The sequence below is a fragment of the Castor canadensis genome, chromosome 4 (genome assembly GCF_047511655.1).
Source record: "Castor canadensis chromosome 4, mCasCan1.hap1v2, whole genome shotgun sequence".
Taxonomy (NCBI): domain Eukaryota; kingdom Metazoa; phylum Chordata; class Mammalia; order Rodentia; family Castoridae; genus Castor; species Castor canadensis.
Genome location: NC_133389.1, coordinates 113,094,752 through 113,116,093, shown reverse-complemented (window position 1 = coordinate 113,116,093; position 21,342 = coordinate 113,094,752). Strand labels below are relative to the sequence as shown.

General features: G+C 35.9%; 1 protein-coding gene across 15 annotated transcripts in view; it reads right to left on the bottom strand.

Moving 5' to 3' along the window:
• Pkp4 (plakophilin 4) overlaps positions 1–21,342 on the bottom strand; it is a 243,636-nt gene that overhangs the window by 160,797 nt on the left and 61,497 nt on the right. For 9 of the 15 annotated variants that reach the window (XM_074070844.1, XM_074070848.1, XM_074070847.1 and 6 more), the window contains one exon: positions 6,809–6,945. The exons of 2 other annotated variants lie outside the window; for them this stretch is intronic. In XM_074070844.1, the coding sequence (XP_073926945.1) occupies positions 6,809–6,940 (132 nt within the window). In that variant the 5' untranslated portion in view covers positions 6,941–6,945. Of the gene's footprint in view, positions 1–6,591; positions 6,689–6,808; positions 6,946–21,342 lie in introns of those variants that run through there. 4 more of the 15 variants (XM_074070849.1, XM_074070855.1, XM_074070854.1 and 1 more) reach the window with 2 other exon arrangements.

The window sequence follows — 21,342 nt, the reverse complement described above, 5'->3', positions numbered from 1 at the left end:
CATGTTCATGGATCTTGCAGTTTAATTGATGAATATTTATCACATGTCACTTCTTTACATTGACACATACAATATGGTTTGTGCCTGTGCATCCTTCTGAGGACAGAAACTATGAGGCAGATCATCTTTAGATGTCTCTTCATCAGCTATTCCTTTCCTTGACAAAGTCTTTTTATTCACAGTAAGCTTTCAGTAAATATGTTAAGTTAATTTAAAAGCAAGGCTATAAATAGGATAGGGAGAGTATTTTTTAGCTCATGTACCAATGAGTGCTTGGGGGCACTTATTATGTATTCTATGTTTTCATATGTGATTCAGCTATATATGTGTGAACTGCCAGATGGAGTCTGTTCAAATTCCTAGAATTTAAGGGCTCTTCCCCAAAACCCTACGGTGTCAAGACACTTAAAAAGATGTTTCCAAATCAAATAGGAAAAATCCTCAGCTATTCTAAATGTACATCTTGGGTCATGTAAGGATGGGAAGCTTCTCTAGCTGATCCTTCATCAGCTTATTAGAAATTGTGGGCAGATTTAAAAGCAAATATGCTTGTTGTTGGCTAACATGGCAGTTTATTCTTTAATCGCAAAGATAACTGAGGCAGAGGAAGCCCTGCATCATGAACACACAGAAAATAAATGTTACAATATGATTATTTACATGTAACTTATGAGGACTGATCTCCTGACAGCCAAGTATGAGGGTTCAGAATTTTTTGATTCAAGCCAAATAATGTCACAAAAACTCTAGCATTTGACCTCATTTTGAACCTTACTTCTGTAATATTAAGGAAGTAAAGCTGTAGAATTTGATCATTACACAAGTATCACTGAGAAGATCCAATCTTAACTAAGGTTCATATTGGAGCTCATCCATGAAGACTTCACTGTAAGTTATACAATAATCACAAGTGCCAGGATAGTTTAATCACCAATAGACAAACATAATTAAACTAACTAAGTTGCTAATAGGAAAAAATAAAGCACTTTAGGCATTGTACTTACAGTACAGTGTTTTTAGCTCAACCATAAACTATGTCAGTTTAGAGGTTAAAATAAAAATTTTGTCTTCTGCCTGTGGCTGAAGTGTGTCAGAGAGGACTATTTCATTGTAAATAAACTCATAGGCTAAATAAAAGGAAGTTGCAAAGGCAGGTGCTTAACCGTTGAGTTGTTTCAATTTCAAAGGAATAAAGTAAATAATTGTACTGGAATTTGTTCAGTTCTGGGCATTTTGCCATACAGGAAGGGTGTGTAATTACTAAAGCTAAGCTATCCATGTAAAATGAGGTAATATCAATAGAATGCAGTTGAGCTCCCAATTTCCTTGTTTTATCTTAAAAAATTAAGAATCTCACTTCACTCTTTGAAATTTAAATGTCACTTAAATTAATATGAACAAAAAGAAGACAGTATTCTCTTTGAGAGACCTATATGTGAGGAACATTATGATTTTCACTTATCAAAGATAACCAAACAAGTACACACAGTACCTAATTTGGGACTTTAACAGAGTAAAAGAAATATACAAAAATCTAGCAAGTTTTACCAAATCTATTATTTGCTTATACCCTTTCATGCCATTTGCATAGGCCTCAGCCTTAAATCTGGTTTCCAATTTTCTTAAATCATCAAAAATCAGAGAATGTGGTTTGTAGGTGAACAATGGAATAGAAGTTAGAGTACCTGAGGAGCGTGGCCAAGTTTGAATAGAGATCTCAATTATTCAAGCAACCTTATGGCAGAAGATGAAGGAGTCTACTGAATATTACATGTATAATTTTACAGAACAAATCAACTTGCACCCTATACAGAAATGTGAGATACATTTGTTAACCGTATTCATGTTGGCCAAATGGTTCTTGTAAAGAGCATTTCTAAAACCAAGATATCATATCCTATCATATATAAAAGTACAATGTACTCTGCCAATTGTTAATATTCTATGAGTGTTACTGCTGATTGCTTCCTTGTACCTGTGAAGTGAGCACTCCTTCCCATCTCAGTGTAGGGGCCAGGAACAAATTTCTGGATGAGCAGCCAATGTCTTACCAAACTGCAACTCCTCTGTGGCCAAAGATGTACATTTCAATAAAATCAGTCATTTTAATCTATGGTTTTCACAGGAATAAGGTGAGGCCCTTTGCAGGCACTACATTTAGACACATTTCTTCATCTAGTTACTACATGCAAGATATTAAGCTAATCACTCAACAGCATCAAGCTTGCCAGAGAGCTAAGAACTATCAGGATACAAACAACTTTCCTTTCCTGTATCTGTGTTTATCTGGATTCTTGGATTCTTATTAGGAGGTCAGTTAAATAGCAGAACCTATTAAATAATGATCCTGATTATAGATAAAAGGTGGCCAGAGTTTAACTGACACTTCCGGTAATTTCAGATTCAAGTCCAAGGATCCCAGTACTTTGTAATTCCCATAGGTCAAGTTTTTATGTGTCATAAACCATGATCCTTTACTTTTCTTAGCATTTACCAACACCACCTTGTATATATAACACTGGTGGACATCACAAAGATAACTACATTCTTTTATTTCCTACACATGTCCACTAATTTTGGCAGGTAGGAAATGAAAGTTATCATAACCATGTCAATATTTAAGCATCAATATGAAATAAAATTTTACTTAGCTCCATGTGGAGGTTGGATTTCATTTCTGGACCAGAATGGATATAGTGAAATTTAAACTGTCTTAAAACAAGAAAGTACATCTGGGTAATGAGTTGTATAGGTGCTGTGAGACTCTTGCTCACATGTTTCTGTGCATGTAGTTTCAAGTTCCAGTTCTTTCATAAATTAACAACTGGTGACAAGTCAAACTAATAGTATTACTCATCCATTCCTCCAATAAATCCCAATCATTTATTGCAGGACTAAACTGTCATGGTGCCAGGAAAGGAAAAATCCGTATCACATACATAAAACATGGCTTATACATATGTAAATATGGTTTATGTAATTGGCTACCTAGGATTAAGAATCACAGCAGCGGTGTAAAATGCTAAAGGAAACCAATTTTGTATACTTCACAGTCCATTGGTTTGTTAAGAAGATTGCTATTTCCTACCTTACCATTTCCCCTGAATTGTGAGATATTTTAGTGGGCCCTTTCTTTCAATCTGTCAAAGACTAAGGACTTTTTCTGTATCTACAAAGGTATGCATCTATGTCACTGACATCAGTGCAAAAATTCACATGAGTTTTGAAAGATCTTATTTTACAATTCTTTAACCAAGTGTCCTGACAGTATGCTTGAGGTTATGTTTGAGGTTACAGTGTACCAGCATGTTAATAAAACTTATTTTCACATGCTCTATTCCTTATAATGTACACATAAAACTGTTCTAATTTGTGAGGGGTTTTGAAAGTTTAATGCTATGCTTATGTACAATACTATTCACAGCACAAACACTGCCCAATGTAGAGAAAGATTTTTGGTCTCTGATATCAATGTCCAAAAAAAGGCTCATCAAATCCCTAAACATAAGAAAAGGAGAACTGCCATCTCCTCTTTAGGGGCCTTTTCTTTTTACATAGAGATGATGGAGACAATAGTTAATATAGCTCTTACTGGGTGCCAAGTACAGTTACAAGCGTTTTACACGTGTTAATTTAATGTTCTCTGTAACAATTATTCCATTTCATAAATAGGGAAACTGAGGCACAGCAGTTAAGAAATCTTGAGATCATACAGTGCACAGAGAAGCCAAGATGGGAAAAAACTTACCAGCTGCACTTGAAGGGGTTCCATCCTTCTTTCCTAATGAAACACCCTTCCAGACACAGCCACTACCAACTAGGTCTGTCCTTTTAGATCAGTGGAGTTGACACCATCCACCACTCCATGGTTATGAACAGGCAGTGGGGGGTTTTTTACTTTTTTTTAAGTAATTATGCATTCCATCTAAGAAGAGTGCTCTTTTGATCCACACATTATCAACATTAATCATTCCATATGATTTTAACATGTAGGCCAAGAATGTCACTCCAACTAGTATTTTAACATTGAATGTATATGATGAATAATAATTAGAATTCTTACTCACATCTAGTTTTTCTGCGCTCTACCCCACTGGATAGATGATAAGTAGTGAGACATATTTCAGGACAATCTTAAGAAGTGTTTACTCTACTACATGCTGTCTGGAGCTGCAAAGATCCTTTGGAAGCTGTAGTTAGCTATTTAAAACTCAGCATGTGACTTAGACGAAGAGACAGGTATAGATTCTGGGTTGAATAAATAAAATGCTGAGTGCTGAGATTTGACAACTTCCCCCCAGTACGACTAGGGATTGCACTCAGGACCTCATACTTGCTAGGCAAGCACTGTACCACTTAAGCTATATGCCCAGTCCTTCTGCTTGCAGTTTGTTTTTTCCTGGCGAGGTCTTTGGCTTTTCCTAGGCAGGTCTCTGACTGCAACCCTCCTATCCACTTCCTGGATAGCTGGGATTACAGCAGTGAACCACCATTCCCACTCTAAGACTTGAAAACTTTTAAAAGAAAACAATGGAAAGTACAAATGTGTACTAGTGGACTCAAATTCTTAGGACAGGGAAAGAAGCAAAGACTAGTGTATATCCTCTCACTAACTAAATTATCTGGGAGATATATGACAATTCTTTCTTTTTTTTAATTTTTAATATTATTTATTTTATTTCATCATTTTACTTTTACTTACATGTGTATACATTGTTTAGGCCACCTCCCCCCAATTTAATCTGATAGAACACATTTCAGAAATGTTAAATGAATTAATAAGTCCATCCTTATTTTTGATTCTTTTAATTAAAAAATCAATCAGAATAAATATTGTGATTTACCCAGTAGGTATCTCTATTAATATTTACATGTGCTCAATAGTTGGACAAGGTAGTTAGATGAGTTATAACAGCAGCATAAATTACATATTAACCATAGAAACTATATATGCTTAAAAGATACTAAAAGTTCTGCTTATTACATGTATAGTATTATCCCACCTTAAAATATATGAATGGAACTTTTAGATGTTGTAGGGTGGGTCAGGAACATGGCTTTGACATTTGACTGATCTGGATGTGAGTACTCTTAGTCTAAGAGTGTTATGTTTCAGATGCCTGATAGTAGCAAAGTTCATACATATAACTGGATAAGGCTCACAATCACCAATCTAAATCATCACAAATTGCAAGAGACAATTCTTTCAATAAGTAACTGTACTATGTTTTGCTGCCTTCAGAAAGTCAAATCTTTCTTGCTTTCTCCCACAAAATATTTATTCAGATGCTATTTCGAGAGGATAAGATTTTAGTCATCTAAGACCATAAAGTAATTCTAATGTTGAAAATCCTAACAGATTTCCACATTTTCTTCAACATGTAGGCTATCTGGTTTCAAGGTACAAGCACAAAGTTCCCATTACTATGTTTGCTGCACGTGCTTTCTAGTTTTAAGTCAATTTGGGACATTTTGATCAATTTTCCACCATGGTTCATCAGAACACAGTAAACACTAGGAATACCAAGTATATTAGAATCTTCTCATCATACAGCTCCTTGGATCAAGTCTTGACAACTATGAAGCGCTATACGGAGAATCCTTTTTTTTCTGCTAACAGTCACAGAAGCTTAGATATTCCACTTTGCTGAAAGATGAAAACCATGCTGACTATAATATTTTTGAGTGTTAAATTCTCAGTTTTTGGGATGTTTAAAAACTTCAAATTTCAATGAGAAATGGAAAACATTTTGACGTCTTTCTACCTGAATAAGTTATGAAATCACTTTTCTTAAAAACAAAGCTCTAACGTCAGATATACATCATGGCGTAGAGTAATCGTTCATGTTACACTCCTAGTTTAAATTATGGCAAATGGTAAAATAATGAGGTATTGAATATTTCTTCACTCTTTATTATCACTGGTCATCTGAACTGCTGATACTGATTTTTAAGACCATCCCAGAAAATATAAAACCTTTAATTTATATCTCAAGATAAAAACAACTAGTGTTTAATTGTAAGATTTAAAAAAAAAACAAAAAACAAAAAACTAACCATCAACTATTTCAGTAGAATTACCTTCATGGAGGGCATATAAATTTGAGGTAGGGGGCAGAAAACTATTTGTAGAGCTTTAAGCTTACATTTATCTTTTTAAGCTTTTAAATCTTAAGAAATTAAATTTCAGAATACCAATTTCTCTAAACACTGCAGGTAAGACCTAATTTGGGAGGTTACTTGGCTCTAACAGATAGAATATTAGTACCTTGAAAACAATGAAATAAACATAAACATGACATTGAAGCAAACTGGCACAGTTTGACAAGTTTTAGAACATTAGCTCACAAAATGAATATACTTGGATTCAGACAAACATACAAATACAGCTTTTATCCAAAAACCACAGAGACAACCCTAATACCTATGTTAAAATGCTCAAAATAGCTAAGGTTATTACAGGCCTCAGGTTGACAGAGTCCTGACAGGAAAGTCAGCATTGTGAAATATGCTTTACACAGCTTTGCGTGCATGCACATACTCTGCAATAGGGGAGAGACAGACACCGATCACCACCGATATTGTCCTTACTTGCAGACGCACAAGTATCCTGCATGTTCCGATTCTGACTGGCACCTGGAGCGGCTCTCCATGCCAGTCATCCCAATGTACTCAGGGATGTAAATACCTTATAATTAGAAAATGTGAAGGGGTCAAGGACATTAGACAAATTTAAAACACATCCAAAGATTAATTTTTAAAGGCATTGAAGAAATAATTCTTTGCAAATTTCAATAAGAGGATGTACCTGCTCCTTCACGGAAGCTAGAATAGTGGTGGCTGTGGTCTCGGGTTCCATGCCTGGGCCAGTGGAGGCAGCTTCCTGGCGGGTCTGTGTTTGTCCCTCCTCCACCAGTGAGGCCTGCTCAGGAGCGGGCATTCCTCCTGCAATCAAGCAGGCAAAGGGTTAATAATTCCTCCTGAGAGCCTGTAGGGCTGAGGGCATCCAGATGGTTCCTAAGAGCTACAGTGGACTTCTACAGCAATAGCACAACTCCCACAGCTATTTGATTTCGTTGGGCCAAAAGTATAGCTAGTGTCATAAAAACTGAACTAAAATAATAATAATAAAAAATATTTAGACAATATTTAAACAACATCATAGTACAGAATGACACAAAAAACGGTTGGGAGGAGGGCTCCTAATTAGAAACATACTAAGTAAGTCATCAAAATCTGGTTCAATGACTAAATTGTCTAAACAGAAACCAGTAAGTACATATGATTAACTTATCAGGACGCTAAATAACGAACATTCTAGGTTGCTACAAGACTCAATTTTCAAAGAAGTATATACACAAAAGACATTTACATACATTAATTAACAGAAGAAGTAATACTTAATCAGTTACAGAAGAGGCACATGCAAAAAAAAAAAAAAAAGGATTTAAAGCTCAAGAAAAACTTGAAAAGAACAAATACAAGTCTGCAGTGTTTAAAAGAAATGCAACGTCTTAACAACTTGCAGCAAAGACATTCTTGGTGGCGTCTTATGGCTGACTTGGTCTCCTTAGAGGAATCTGATTATCTAAAGTTGACAAGTTGACAATGGCTAGGAAATGGTGTTGGAAAGAGAATCTATTTTTCAGGTCCACAGCTTGTGTCAGAATAGGTTCTTAGCAGGAGAGAGAGTGCCTCTCCTAAGGTAACATTTATAGAGAGCAGCGTGTTTGCAAGGAGACTCACTGACCTGATGTGGACATTCTATAATTTTGAAAAACAGCAGGAAAAGACATCTATATTATAAAATGTTATAAATATTTTAACAACTGGTTTACATGTCAGCCTCTATGACTATTTTCTTGAAAGCATACTCTTTATTCTACCACAAGACTAGCCTAACGGCTAGCATATGTAATAGGTGCTCAATTAATCTTTGCTGACTATATAAATGAAAAATGACATCTTTTTACTGTCTGTTTCTAGTCATTAGGCAAACCCCATCAGATCCATAATCACTAGACCATGTTTGTTTAGAATGTGCTATTCATATACTCATTTTGGGATATCTAAGATCATGAATATTTTTCTCAACATTCTCCATAGTTTTCCTTAAATATTAGTCTGCAACTTTACTTCAATTTCTCATCAGTTAATGTCCACATTGCTCATTTCTATAGTTTGATCTGGGAAATTTTTTTTCCCATTCCCTCAAATTTTGATGTCAGCTATTTCCAAAATCATTATCTCTAAGTAAAAGGGAAGACGTGCATAACACCTTAACTCCCATCTTATTCCTCACTCTCCTATTTCCCAGGTTTTAAAGAGGGTCTAGGTTTTAGGTTTCTGTGGTAGTTGTTGTATTCTTGCCATACTAATAGGCATAAATAAAAAATGGGTGTGATGAATGTATTTGTGCGTTTCTTCCCCACCACCCCAGTTACCACCAGCCTCATGAAGAGTTCTCATGCCTACCCTAGCAGGTGAATTCTGTACCTGTTTCATAGCACTTAAGGCTCACGTAGACCCTAAACTGTAAGAAGAGTCTTCATAAGTAGGACTAGAGGGAGAAGTGTCAGACTTGGAGTAAGTAGGTGCCCTGGAATAAGTAACTATTACTCTGAGTCTAACTATCTTCACTTATTAAAAGAGGGTAAATTTTATACAACACATTGCAATGACATTTAAGGCATATGTATATGTGGTATGTTTATTGAGATATAAAACATACTTAAAATGCCAAGTGAAAAAAATCCCTCCTTCCGTATTTATCAAGTGCCCATTAAAGACAAAACATGAGGTCTATGAAGGAAAGAAAATGCTACACATAAAGATCCCATAATAGCAGAAAGGCAAGTAAAGATATGGAAGTTTTCAATGGCATTGAAAAATAAAATCGCACACCTTAAAATTAACAGATGGTTGCAAAGAACAAAAATGTCACTATGCAACAGTGAAACAATGCCAAGAACAAAAAAATTTAAATGTCATGAAACAACCAATATATAAGAAAAAAAATATCAGTGAACAAAGACATTTGAGAAAAGGAAAAACAGAAACATTTCTGTGTGTGGTATTTATACACAATGGAATTTTATGCAGCCATGAAGAAGAACGAAATGTTATCATTCACTGGTAAATGGATGGAATTGGAGGACATCATTCTGAGTGAGGTCAGCCCGGCCCAAAAGACCAAAAATCGTATGTTCTCACTCATATGTGGACATTAGATCAAGGGCAAACACAAGGGGACTGGACTTTGAGCACATGATAAAGCGAAAGCACACAAGGGAGGTATGAGGACAGGTAAGACACCCAAAAAACTAGATAGCATTTGTTGCCTTCAATGCAGAGAAACCAAAGGAGATACTTTAAAGCAACTGAGGACAATAGGAGAAGGGGACCAGGAACTAGAGAAAAGGTTAGATCAAGAAGAATTAACTTAGAAGGTAACACACATGCACAGGAAATCAATGCGAGTCAACTCCCTGTATAGCTATCCTTATCTCAACTAGCAAAAACCCTTGTTCCTTCCTATTATTGCTTATATTCTCTCTTCAACAAAATTAGAGATAAGTGCAAAATAGTTTCTGCCGGGTAGCAAGGGGTAAGGGGGGCATAAGGGCGGGGGCGGGGGAAAGGAGGGAGAAATGACCCAAACATTGTATGCACATATGAATAAAACAAAAATTAAAAAAAAAACATTTCTGTGAAAGTAACTATTATTATAAATAGCAGGTATATACTATTTAAAGACACAAAATTGTTATTGTAATTATATCACTGCTGAACATATAATTAATTTCATCAAAATAGTTATTCTGATGACACTGACCACTCAAATCAATGAAATGAGATGAGCATTTCTGAGTACCACTCTGCCCACATGCAGAGGCAGGCAGGAGACAGTTCATCATGTAGCCGATACAGCAAAATATGAATCAGATCAATGCAAACTTTAGCAAGATGCAAGTGATGACATAACACTAAAGTCAACAGAAAGAGGTTCAAAGGGTATATAAATCTATAAAGGAAATGACTATAGTGTTAAGAAAATCAGCAAGAGAAGAAAATTTCATAGGCAAGGATAATGTTACATTCTGATTCCTCAATGACTGGCTGCATCACAGGTGATCACAAAACTGTCACTGGGTAAAGAATGAAGACAAACAATATTCATGCATTACTGGAGATGAGACATTTATCAACACTTATCTCGAGAACAGTCCCCAGGTACTAAACCAATAGGAAACAGTTATAAGCCTATTAAGGTTTTCTGTCTATTTTCTTGCACTACTGTATTTTTTTTTTTGGTGATGGTGGTGGTTCTGGGGTTTAAACTCAGGCCTCAGTGCTTCTTGCAGCTGTTATGATTGCAGATCATTTAATGAGTTGAAAGGAATCAAACTAAGTAAATCTAAAGGAGGTTAAATTCTCTTTTTACCAAGCCCAGAGGTGAATACTGATAATGACAAAGGTCACAGAATGGTAATATTACTCTTCCCATTGGCACGGAAATGAGTAATTCTGTAGCAAAGAGACAGTGAGAAAGTAGGTTTTGTCTTTTCATCAGTGACTTCAAATTGCCTTGATTGGAATGGCCATACTCTGGAGATGTGACCAAACTGCTGAACTATGTTGGGGGGGCGGGGGGGCAGGGTATGAATGACTCTCCTAAGAATTACAGAGAATGGAAGATGTGCCAGAAAGATGAAAGGAGGGAAAAGCCATGGCTGTATCTAGTGAAAGAGAAGGTAGATCCTTCATATTACAAATTATAGAGCTAGACAAGATCTTCGGCAAGATACTTAAAAGGATGTTATCCAACAAGACTGATTTGTAAGAACCCAAAAGAAGCACGCTAAAGAAAAGTCATAATAAGCTGGTCTAATTTCCATCTTTGGCAGTGTAACTATGGAAATGCAGTATGTCTAAACTCTAGTAAGGCATGTGTGATATGACAAGTCCCGTGCTGCTATAATTAACATATAAATGGGACTGAAATAAGGGCAACTGCTGATTTGAACTTCTGTAAATAGCTAAGTGAAATGTATCAACATATAGGTCTTTAATGTAATGCCAGAGAGTTGTGATCTCGAGCCAACCCTAACCAAAACTGTAGCCATGATATACATAAGAATGTACAAAGCATGCTGAGAATTCAACAACTAAGAATACTGCATTTACCAGATGATAAACTTAAAGTACTTGGCTATTGTGCAGAAATGAGCTGCCTGTAATGAAATAAAAACAACAGGATAAATGTAGGGCCCTGCATTTAGGTTAGCTTAGCAGCATGTTAGGCAAAAAAAACAAAAAACAAAACAAAAAAAACCATGGACATTTTAGGTTCAAGAGCACTAAGAACAAACCACTGCCCAAAAGCTAAAGAGATCTTAGGCTGTATTGACACAGGCATGTAAAATAACGGGAGGGGGACAAATACAACCCTCTTTCAAGCTCCTTGGAATATATTCACTTTCAGTCAAGTTTGTTGGGATATATTCACTTTCAGTTATGGGTGCACATTCATAGGAATGGAGAGTAGACCTATTTTATTGAAGGGATTTAGCCATATTTGCAGCCACAAGAACAGCAATGAAATGAATGACAAAGCTCCTGTTCCTTATAAGAAGCTTAAAGCTTGGTAGGAACATAGGAGGAATAGTTAGTGGAACAAGAAGAAAAAGTTTGGCCTGAAGAAAAGAAGTCCTGTATAGAGAAATAGATCCTATAAACTTCTAAAAGATGCCACGGACAAGCAATATTAGACTCTTTAGGTTGCAATCCCAAGAGCTAGACTAAAAACAAATGGCAATGTAACAACTTTGTATTATCCTATACTTTGAAACAAATTTGGTTATATTACTTCCAATTACAAATAAATGTTTGAAGCCATAAGGGAAAGTTCAGCAAGGGCTTTCTTTTTGGAGCTAAGGGTCCAAAGCTTAAATTTTCAAGAACTGATTGCCTCTGAGGGTGGCATTTCCCCATCAGGAGAGGTCTGCAGTTCGAGAGTAGATGACTATGTAGCAGGAATGGTATAAAAAGGATGCTGACTGGCTGTGTGTTAGACACAGGAAACTTTAAGGTTTCTAAATCTGGAGGCTAACACTAAGATAAAACAACTTGTACAATCTGAGTTGTGAATGTTCCTCAGGAGTGTTCAGAATGTTGTCTACCACATCATACCGTATCTGTCAGCAGGCACTGAAAACCAGGAAGCTATACTTTTATTGAGGAAATGGTAAAAATTGTAGCACTGGCTTTGTTTCTCTTTCTTTGGCTGTACAAAACTCAAAGGTGAATTTGTGGTCAACTCTTACCCATGTGGGGATGCATATCATTTTACATACTAAATTTCTTCTTTGCTCAGGTCTGTTTTTATCATATTGTTGGACTATGGTCTTTTGAGCTTTCTTAAAACACTATGGACAGAGGATGAATATGAATAGTTGTGCATTTTCATCATAATTTTTAGTGAAGGCAAAGAAGCTTTGTATGAAACTGTTGGCATAATATTGTGTATGTGTGCACATGTGCATGTACTGTAATCTTATACTGAGCTACAACTAATGAACAGGCAATTTTTATGCTCAAGATTGCAAGTTACATAAAGAGTGATTTTGAAAGGCTAACTTTGCAGGTTATGGATATAATTCATGGGCACAATTTATGAGTAAATATGCACAATCCCTTTTATCACAGATGAGAATAATCTACAAAGTCATACCTGTACTAAATTCTCCAAGATGGGAAGATTTTCCTCTACTCCCTTCAATTTTCTTTCCTGATCATTTCTAATAATACTAAGTAAGCTTTGTTTCATCTTACCAAGTAAATAAATTGGATTCTAGATATTTTTACCTTCCTTTTTCAAGTAGGGAGTTGTTTGTGATTTCATTTAGGACACACAGGAAAATGTGCTGCTAAGAATAATATAATTACAAAATTCATGAGATAAAATGCTGCTTAAGAACAAATTAAAATTTAAAAGGCAAGAGTGTGTGAACATTTTAAATTTGGTTCAAAAATATAAAGACATTAAAACCATTTAAATATGCATAAATTGAATAAAATATTTGAATAGTAAAAACAAAAAATACTAAGAATATCATTATGTAGTAAAGATAATTTTTCTTTGCTTTACTTACAATGAAACTGGAAGATATTATAGAAGAAAAGAATAAAGTACAATACTGGAAAACTAAGAATATGCCTGAAAAGATAAACATCTTTAAAATCACATGGAATCTAGTCTAGAATTGCAAAAGGGGTACTAGATAAGCTTCGCACAACCATATTTCTAAAATATTTTGGAAGTAGAAGCAGTAACAAAACCTGCAACCATTTAAGAGGATTTATTGGTAGTTAAATACTAATCTTTTAATTATACAATTCATTAAATGAATTGCTTAACTATTGGGAAAAATATGTATAGAGGGGAGCTATATGCCAGATATCAAAGTAATTCCAGAGAATACTCTATCCATAGTAGTTATTTGTGAAAATATTTTTATAATTGAAAAGCAGTTACATGGATGTGCTTGCTTTCATTGCATGTATGTGTGTTTATACACACACACACACACACACACACACACACACACAGGCCTTTCAGAAAAGAGAACAGCTTGATGGCCAAAAGTGAAGTGTTAACCTTATTTATACACTAGAAAATTGTAAATTAATACTGCAATAAACTATAAACACACAACCAGCAGACAAAAAACTTAATTTCAAATATTGGCAAAGATGGGTAAAAAATGGTAACTACCATATGCTATTGATGAGTACTAGCTAGCATTTGTTGCCCTTAACGCAGAGAAACTAAAGCAGATACCTTAAAGCAACTGAGGCCAATAGGAAAAGGGGAACAGGTACTAGAGAAAAGGTTAGATCAAAAAGAATTAACCTAGAAGGTAACACCCATGCATAGGAAATCAATGTGAGTCAATGCCCTGTATAGCTATCCTTATCTCAACCAGCAAAAACCCTTGTCCCTTCCTGTTATTGCTTATACTCTCTCTACAACAAAATTAGAAATAAGGGCAAAATAGTTTCTGCTGGGTATTGAGGTGGGGGTGAGAGGGAGGGGGCGGAGTGCATGGTAAGGGAGGGGGTGGGGGCAGGGGGGAGAAATGAACCAAGCCTTGTATGCACATATGAATAATAAAAGAAAAAGGAAAAAAAAAAGAGTATCCACTTTTAAGAATTGTACTTTTCGTTTTAAGACTAAACTAAATATATTTTTATTATTAATAAATGCCCACAAAAAAATCCCCTTTGATAAAAAAGGGGCCTAAGTTACAAATATTATGCCCTTAACTTCCTATGCCATTCAACAATAATTTCTGAAAATAATACACATAGTTAATATATAACATCAGAGTGGGCACTGATCACATGCCTGTGCAACTATTCACATTGTGTCCAATGTGAACAGTGCTTCCTGCATTAAAGTGTTGACAAAAAATGAAGCCACCATTACCACTACCCCCCAAAAAAAATCCTACTCTATTTTTATTTGTTTCTATTTTTGGGTTTGAACTCAGGGCTTCACACTAGCTAGGCAGGCACCTCTGTAACAAAAGGGAAACATTATATAATATGTAACAAACATTCTAAAACATTACATAACTGTTACTAAAAACTGGAAATTCAATCTTGATAAACATGGATTGTGCTTGAGTAGTTTTCAACTTCTTTCCAAAACATCTTATTTTTTATGGAGAGTAAATAAAACAAAGAAGGAAAGAAGGAGGAGGAAGAAAAGGAAGAGAAAAGAATTGGAGAAGGAGGAAGTAGAAGAGAAAAGGAGGAAGAAAGATAAAAAGAAAATCTCTTTTTGGAGAGTACTACAGACTTTGTTGTTGTTGCTGTTCTTTTGGTTTGGATTGGTCTTTTTTGTTTGCTTATTTGTTTGTTTCTTTTAAGGACTTGGAATCTTTCATAGCATATAAATGCTATAATGAGGGGAAAAGAGGAGAAAAAATGGAAATCATCATAAATCCAGAATTGTACTTACAATAAGTATACAAAAATGGTATGGGATGATCAATAGATGAAGAATGTAATTCAAACCACACATGTACACTATTCTCCAACTCATAACTTGATGAAATAACAAAAAGGCATTTTCTCTTTTTAAAGATAAGAAAATTAGTCAGTCTAGAAATACTAAAAATGCCACCCATGTGCCAAAATGTCAGAAAGATAATGATTACAGACCCATGGTAAAGAAACCAGAAGAAATCATAACACAAAAGTGGCAGATGTCTACTTAAGAGGTTGGAACATTTGATAAGAGAGAAGACTCAGAGACTGGTAGGTATCAGATGCTAGGGCCAAGAAGTAGAGGGAGGAGGAGGGGTAAAAGAAGGAAGCAGGGAGAGGGAGAGAGAAGAGCGGGAGAGAAGGGGAAGTAGGGGAAGTGGGAGGAAGGAGGGAGGGGGAGAGGGAGAGGGGGGAGAGAGAGAGAAAGAGAGAGAGAGAGAAAGGGAGAGAGAGAGAGAGAGAGAGAGAGAGAGAGAGAGAGAGAGAGAGAGAGAGAGAGAGAGAAAGCGGCCAAGTTAGTTAATCCCTGTTCTGGAAGTACCTAAGCACTTTCCACAGGCAAAGAAAGAGTGATTCCACAGATGCACAGAAGTGGAATAGGTAGAACTAGGATATAGCATTTTTTGCGAAAACTGTGTACAGGAAGAGAAACAGCCAGAGGTGTTGAAAAAAATTAAAGGCTTAAAAAAAATCTCAGTCTATGGGAAGAATAGTAAAATAAAGTCTTAAAAAACAAAAAAGAATGATCTAGGGTAAGGAGAGGAAGAGAGAGAACAGTTTGGAGACTACAGATTACAAACGTGTAATATTTATTTAAGTTCTTCTAAAAGAGAAAAATGGATAATTCTGAAAGATGTAAAAAAATGAAAATTTCCCATAGCTAAAAACAAATCATCTAAGATGGAACAATTAATGAGTAAAATGAATGAAGCAAACTACAACTAGACTAACACATTGACATTTATGGGTTCTGAAGATAAAGAAAATATTGTAAATGTTATTACAGAGGAAAAAAGAATGAGAATCAGATCGGCAACAGATCTCTTCTCAATTACAGTAGATATAGCAACATCTCCAGATAATGACTAAAAATTACAATTCAAGTATGAAGACAAAATAAAGGTATTTTAGGACATACCATGACTCAGAATTTGTTTCAGTAATCTTTGAAGGAAGTTCTGCAGCCAGATAACAAATATGAACGTTTAGGACACAAGAAATACTGTTAAGCAGATTATTTAGGAAAAATGAAGATTAAATCTAAACAGATCTTGTTTCTATGTGGAATTAACAAGAGGAGTAAAAAGCTGTAAAACTGTACTTATGTATTCATTTAACTCAGGAATAAGAAATAGCAATAGAGCAACTCTAGGTGACTATGACTTTATTGATCCTCTCAGGAAAAGGCATCATTCACTGTCTACCTCTCACATCTAGAGCTGGTATGTGACTTGATTTGACCACAGATGTGACAGATGTTATCTTGAGGCTAAATTGTAAGAGGCTGGTCAGCTTCCTCTTTTGGAACACTGGGATCCCTATGTTGGCAAAGGATCTCAGGATTGAAAGATACCATAGAGGCAGAAGCCTAGAGATCCCAGACATTACAGCCAAGAGCTAAGGGTACATAAGATGGGTCTTCTCAGAAAATCCATGGCCTAACCAAGTCACCAACTGACTGCAGCCACCTGAGTGAGTCCAGGCAAGACCAGCAGAAGCTCCCCACCAACTTGGACTTGTAAGAAATAAAAGAATTGCTGTTGTTTGAGCCACTGAGATTTTAAGGTGGCTTGTAATACATTGAATGTACCCACCAAAAGATTACAAAAGTACCATAAGATTTAAAAAATTAAATTTCATGTGCTGAATTTTCTTATAAAGATATCACTTATTTAGTGTACTATTGTTCTTCTTATGTAGCACACTATAAAGTAGGTGTTATTTTAAACTGTAAGGATGAATAAGGCACTGACCTCCAATCAAATTCAGTCTGAAAGACAAAACAAGGCAGATTAACAGATAACTACAATAAAACACAGCTCATGAAAATGGAGGAAACAAGAGCTGACACACAGAAGGCAGCTTCTCAGAGAAGCGTTTCAATGAGCATGCACAAATGGGAACACTATTCCAGGTGGAGCAGAAGGACCCAGGTTGTAGAAGAGCCTATCACAATGCAGGAATTTTATTAAGCTTTATTACTCCAAAATTAGATTTAGGTTTAGTAGATTTCTGAAACTCCCTATTGTTTTATACCATTCACAATTAATAGTTATGGTAAGCCTTGAACTGTTCTCATAAAATATTTGTTTTCATTATTACTTTTTCACATCAAATGCTAGTATTCACAAAGATTAAAAATAATGAAATCATTAGTGCAGCACATATGAAGACTGAGAAATATGCTAACTGATACATGAATTACCAAAGACAATAAAAACAAAGTAAAACTGTTTAAGGATGTATGTATTTAATGATATTTATAAAGCCTATTCAAATATTTGAAAGCATATAATCCAGTAACAACTTATTATCTTATGCAATGGCTGTCCTTTTAAGCTCTGAATAAACCTTCAGAAAGTCTGAGAAGCACTGGTGTAGAGCATCATGAAGGCTCTGAGAAACCATGAAGTAAATGAACCTGTTTAATCTCATCAGCCCTCTCTGTGCTGGGGATCAAACCCAGGGCCTCGCACTTCAAGTGCTCTACTACTGAGCTACATCACAAGCCCCTCAAAACTCTGCCTTTCCTGGAGGATAGTCTATTAACATTCTGAGCAACATACTTTGAGAAATGCTTCAATATAATAGTCATCATTAATGAATAAATGTAGCTAGAAAAAGACATTGTTCTATCCTTCACAATTAAAATTTGGCTCTCTCCAACTTTTCCAACGGTGTCAATACACTACAAGAAAAACATTAAATACTTTCCTAAAAAATGATATAGAAAAATTTAAGCTATTTTCAGTAAAGATTTCTGCCAACAAAATTAAACATGAAATTGTGCTTTGGCTATAAAATGGGTATCAAGTTCTTGAAAACTTATGTATTAATAAAAATGTGGGGAAAAATCCATTCATAGTTGACGACGTTGCCATGACTAGAGATGAATAATCTTTTTAATAACTGATTCAAGCAATGATGCACCCAATGATTTGCAACTTCAAAGTAGCGTTTTAGAATTAAAAGAGAAATCTCCAGATATCAAAAAAAGTACTGTCCATTAACAATTGTAATAATGTTCTTCCTTCCTCTACTTTCAGCATGTAAAATTTAGAGGAAAGATGGTTATCTTTCACTTGGCTTTAGACTCTGAATGGTTAATACTGTATTTGATTTCTAAGGAGCCAAACACATTTTCACTTTTAACATCCCAAACAACTCATTGAAGAAAACACAAAATATCAACCACTACAAGCCGGGTGCTGGTGGCTCACACCTGAATTGTAGCTACCCAGGAGGCAAAGATTGGGAGGATTGTGGTTCAAAGCCAGCCTAAGTAAATAGTTCACCAGACCTTACCTCAAAAAAGCCCATCACAAAAACAGGGGTGGTGGAGTGGCTCAAGGTGAAGACCCTGAGTTCAAACCACAGTATCATAAAAAAAAGAACTACTGCAGACAGAGCTTCTATAATTTTGAAGTGCACAGACACAGCAAGTGATAAATTGCATAGTAATTCCCTATTTACTTTTCTGTACTCCCCCAAATGTACACTCTCAGTTCAGTAAGGGCAGGAAATATTTTCATCTGGATCACCACTATATTCTTGTCACCTAGGAAAGTGCTTGAAACATAGTAAATGCTCAGTGTCTGTTCAACTGAAGCACAAAACAAACCCAAGGAAAGAATAACAACATATCTGTATTTTCATTGAAAAAATCAGTTGGGGTTAGCTTTCATAACCATTATTGCTCAAGAGCCCAACTAGCAGGAAGGAAATGAACAAAAATAGTGTGGTAAATGCAAAGGTAAAATGAATAAAAACTACCACAGTAAAAGTGATAGGAGAGATCAGATTTGTATGGGGAAAAATATATCACAGAAGATGAAAGTTACTATAAAAACCTCAATGTGTTGTGTTCAGAGAATTCCAATAGTCTAGAATTGGGGTGGAAGAAGGGAGAGGAGAAAGAGAAAACCAGGAAGAACACTTTAGAAAGAAGATGTAGGAAGCGAAAGAGCTGGGAAAGATAAGGTCTACCTAGACAGCCTTTAAAACTGCCTAAGATCAAACACAACAAGGGGATTGGACTATGAGCACATGATAAAAGCGAGAGCACACAAGGGAGGGGTGAGGATAGGTAAGACACCTAAAAAACTAGCTAGCATTTGTTGCCCTTAACGCAGAGAAACTAAAGCAGATACTTTAAAAGCAACTGAGGCCAACAGGAAAAGGGGAACAGGTACTAGAGAAAAGGTTAGATCAAAAAGAATTAACCTAGAAGGTAACACACACTCACAGGAAATCAATGTGAGTCAATGCCCTGTATAGCTATCCTTATCTCAACCAGCAAAACCCCTTGTTCCTTCCTATTATTGCTTATACTCTCTCTACAACAAAATTAGAGATAAGGGCAAAATAGTTTCTGCTGGGTATTGAGGGGGGGAGCGGGAGGGGGTGGAGTGGGTGGTAAGGGAGGGGGTGGGGGCAGGGGGGAGAAATGAACCAAGCCTTGTATGCACATATGAATAATAAAAGAAAAATGAAAAAAAAAATAAAAAAAAAATAAAACTGCCTAAGATGATGGTGAAAGTTGAGGCAAAGAGTTAAACAGAAAAGGTGCCACTGCCAGTGAATGTGCTAATGTGACCTGGAGCGGATAGCACTGATAAGAAGTTAAGGAGAGTATCAGAGAAATGGCTGCAAGGCCTGGTAAAGTGCTAAGAAGCAACAGTGGAGGAAAGGAGAATGGGAAGAGAAGAGGCAGGGCACATAAATAATTCCAGATCTACAGGAGAAAATCTTTCCATGGCAAGTCCCTGGGGACAGTGAAGATAATCCTCACTGTCCAAGTGACTATCTATCTAAGGAGATCATGAAGATGTACTCAATCAAATATTATCTCCCTCTTCGCTTCAATATCCTCATAGAGAGCATCCAGGCACAACTGGGAGTTGTTCCTTAACCCTAGAGAAAAAGAAACAGGCTGCTCCTAAAAGAAAGTTAGGAAAATCTAAGATACAATTGGATGTGTGTAGAAATAAGCTAATTATCAGTAAATTTATTCCCCTCTGCAGTCGTATAAACTATAAAATTATAATTAAGGAACATACTATACTATCCAGACGCAAGTCAAAATACATCTATTATCCAGCATGTATACCTGCCATCACAATTGGAGAAGGGGATGGCTATTCTGAAGCACAAAAAAGGAATCCTGGACTTTCGCCATATCCAGAGAAGTAAAACAGGATTTCAAGAAAGATCTCTATGCAATGCAGAGAGAGTCTTGAGATGAAATTTCTCTTGCATCTGTTTTATTCCTCTTTGACAGGATTCTGGGGTCACCAAAGCAACAGTTACCTTGATCCTGCAAAAGCCTGTTTAGTAAATGCTGCATTTTGCTAACTTTAACTTAAGAAATTAGTATCTGGTTTAAATATTACTCCTAGTTCTTTGAACTGTGTAACTGAGGACAGCTTCAGGGCTGCAGTGACTTGAAAACTTTGTGATGTGATTTCAGGGAGACCTTGTTGCTACTATTAGTTGTTCTCCAGAGACAACAATCTAGCTGAGTTGCTACGAGTCCCAACTCAGAAATAATGAAAGAGTTAACACCAAACACGAAGAAAAGGTTAGTTGCCATGAGTAACATATCTATTAGTCACTGAGTCACTCTATAACACACTGAAAACTGCTAATAAATATTCAAAAATGTGTAAGGCTACAGCTGATAGTGTTCCAAGGACATGGGCACACAGGAGGCGTGTCATTGTCAGTCAGAATCTGTTCCATTTGACACAGCTGTCTGTGAATGTTTTACAGGCCAACTGTTCCTGATATGCACCTCCACCACTGCCCTGTAATGGCTGTGCTTATGCACTATACTGCCACCATGAGCACATTAATTAAGCTCCAGGGTTTCAATAGTCACTGGTTTAAATCACCTTTTACAGATGATGCTTTAATTTTGAGGTATCACTTATTGTGTAATAATTTGTTTAAATTTTTGCTTTAACAAAACAGTACATTTAAATTTCATCAAAACTGCAAAGAGTTTCAATGCCAAAAACTAGGATAACATGGTTCAGTATTTCACATATATCCTGAAATCATTTA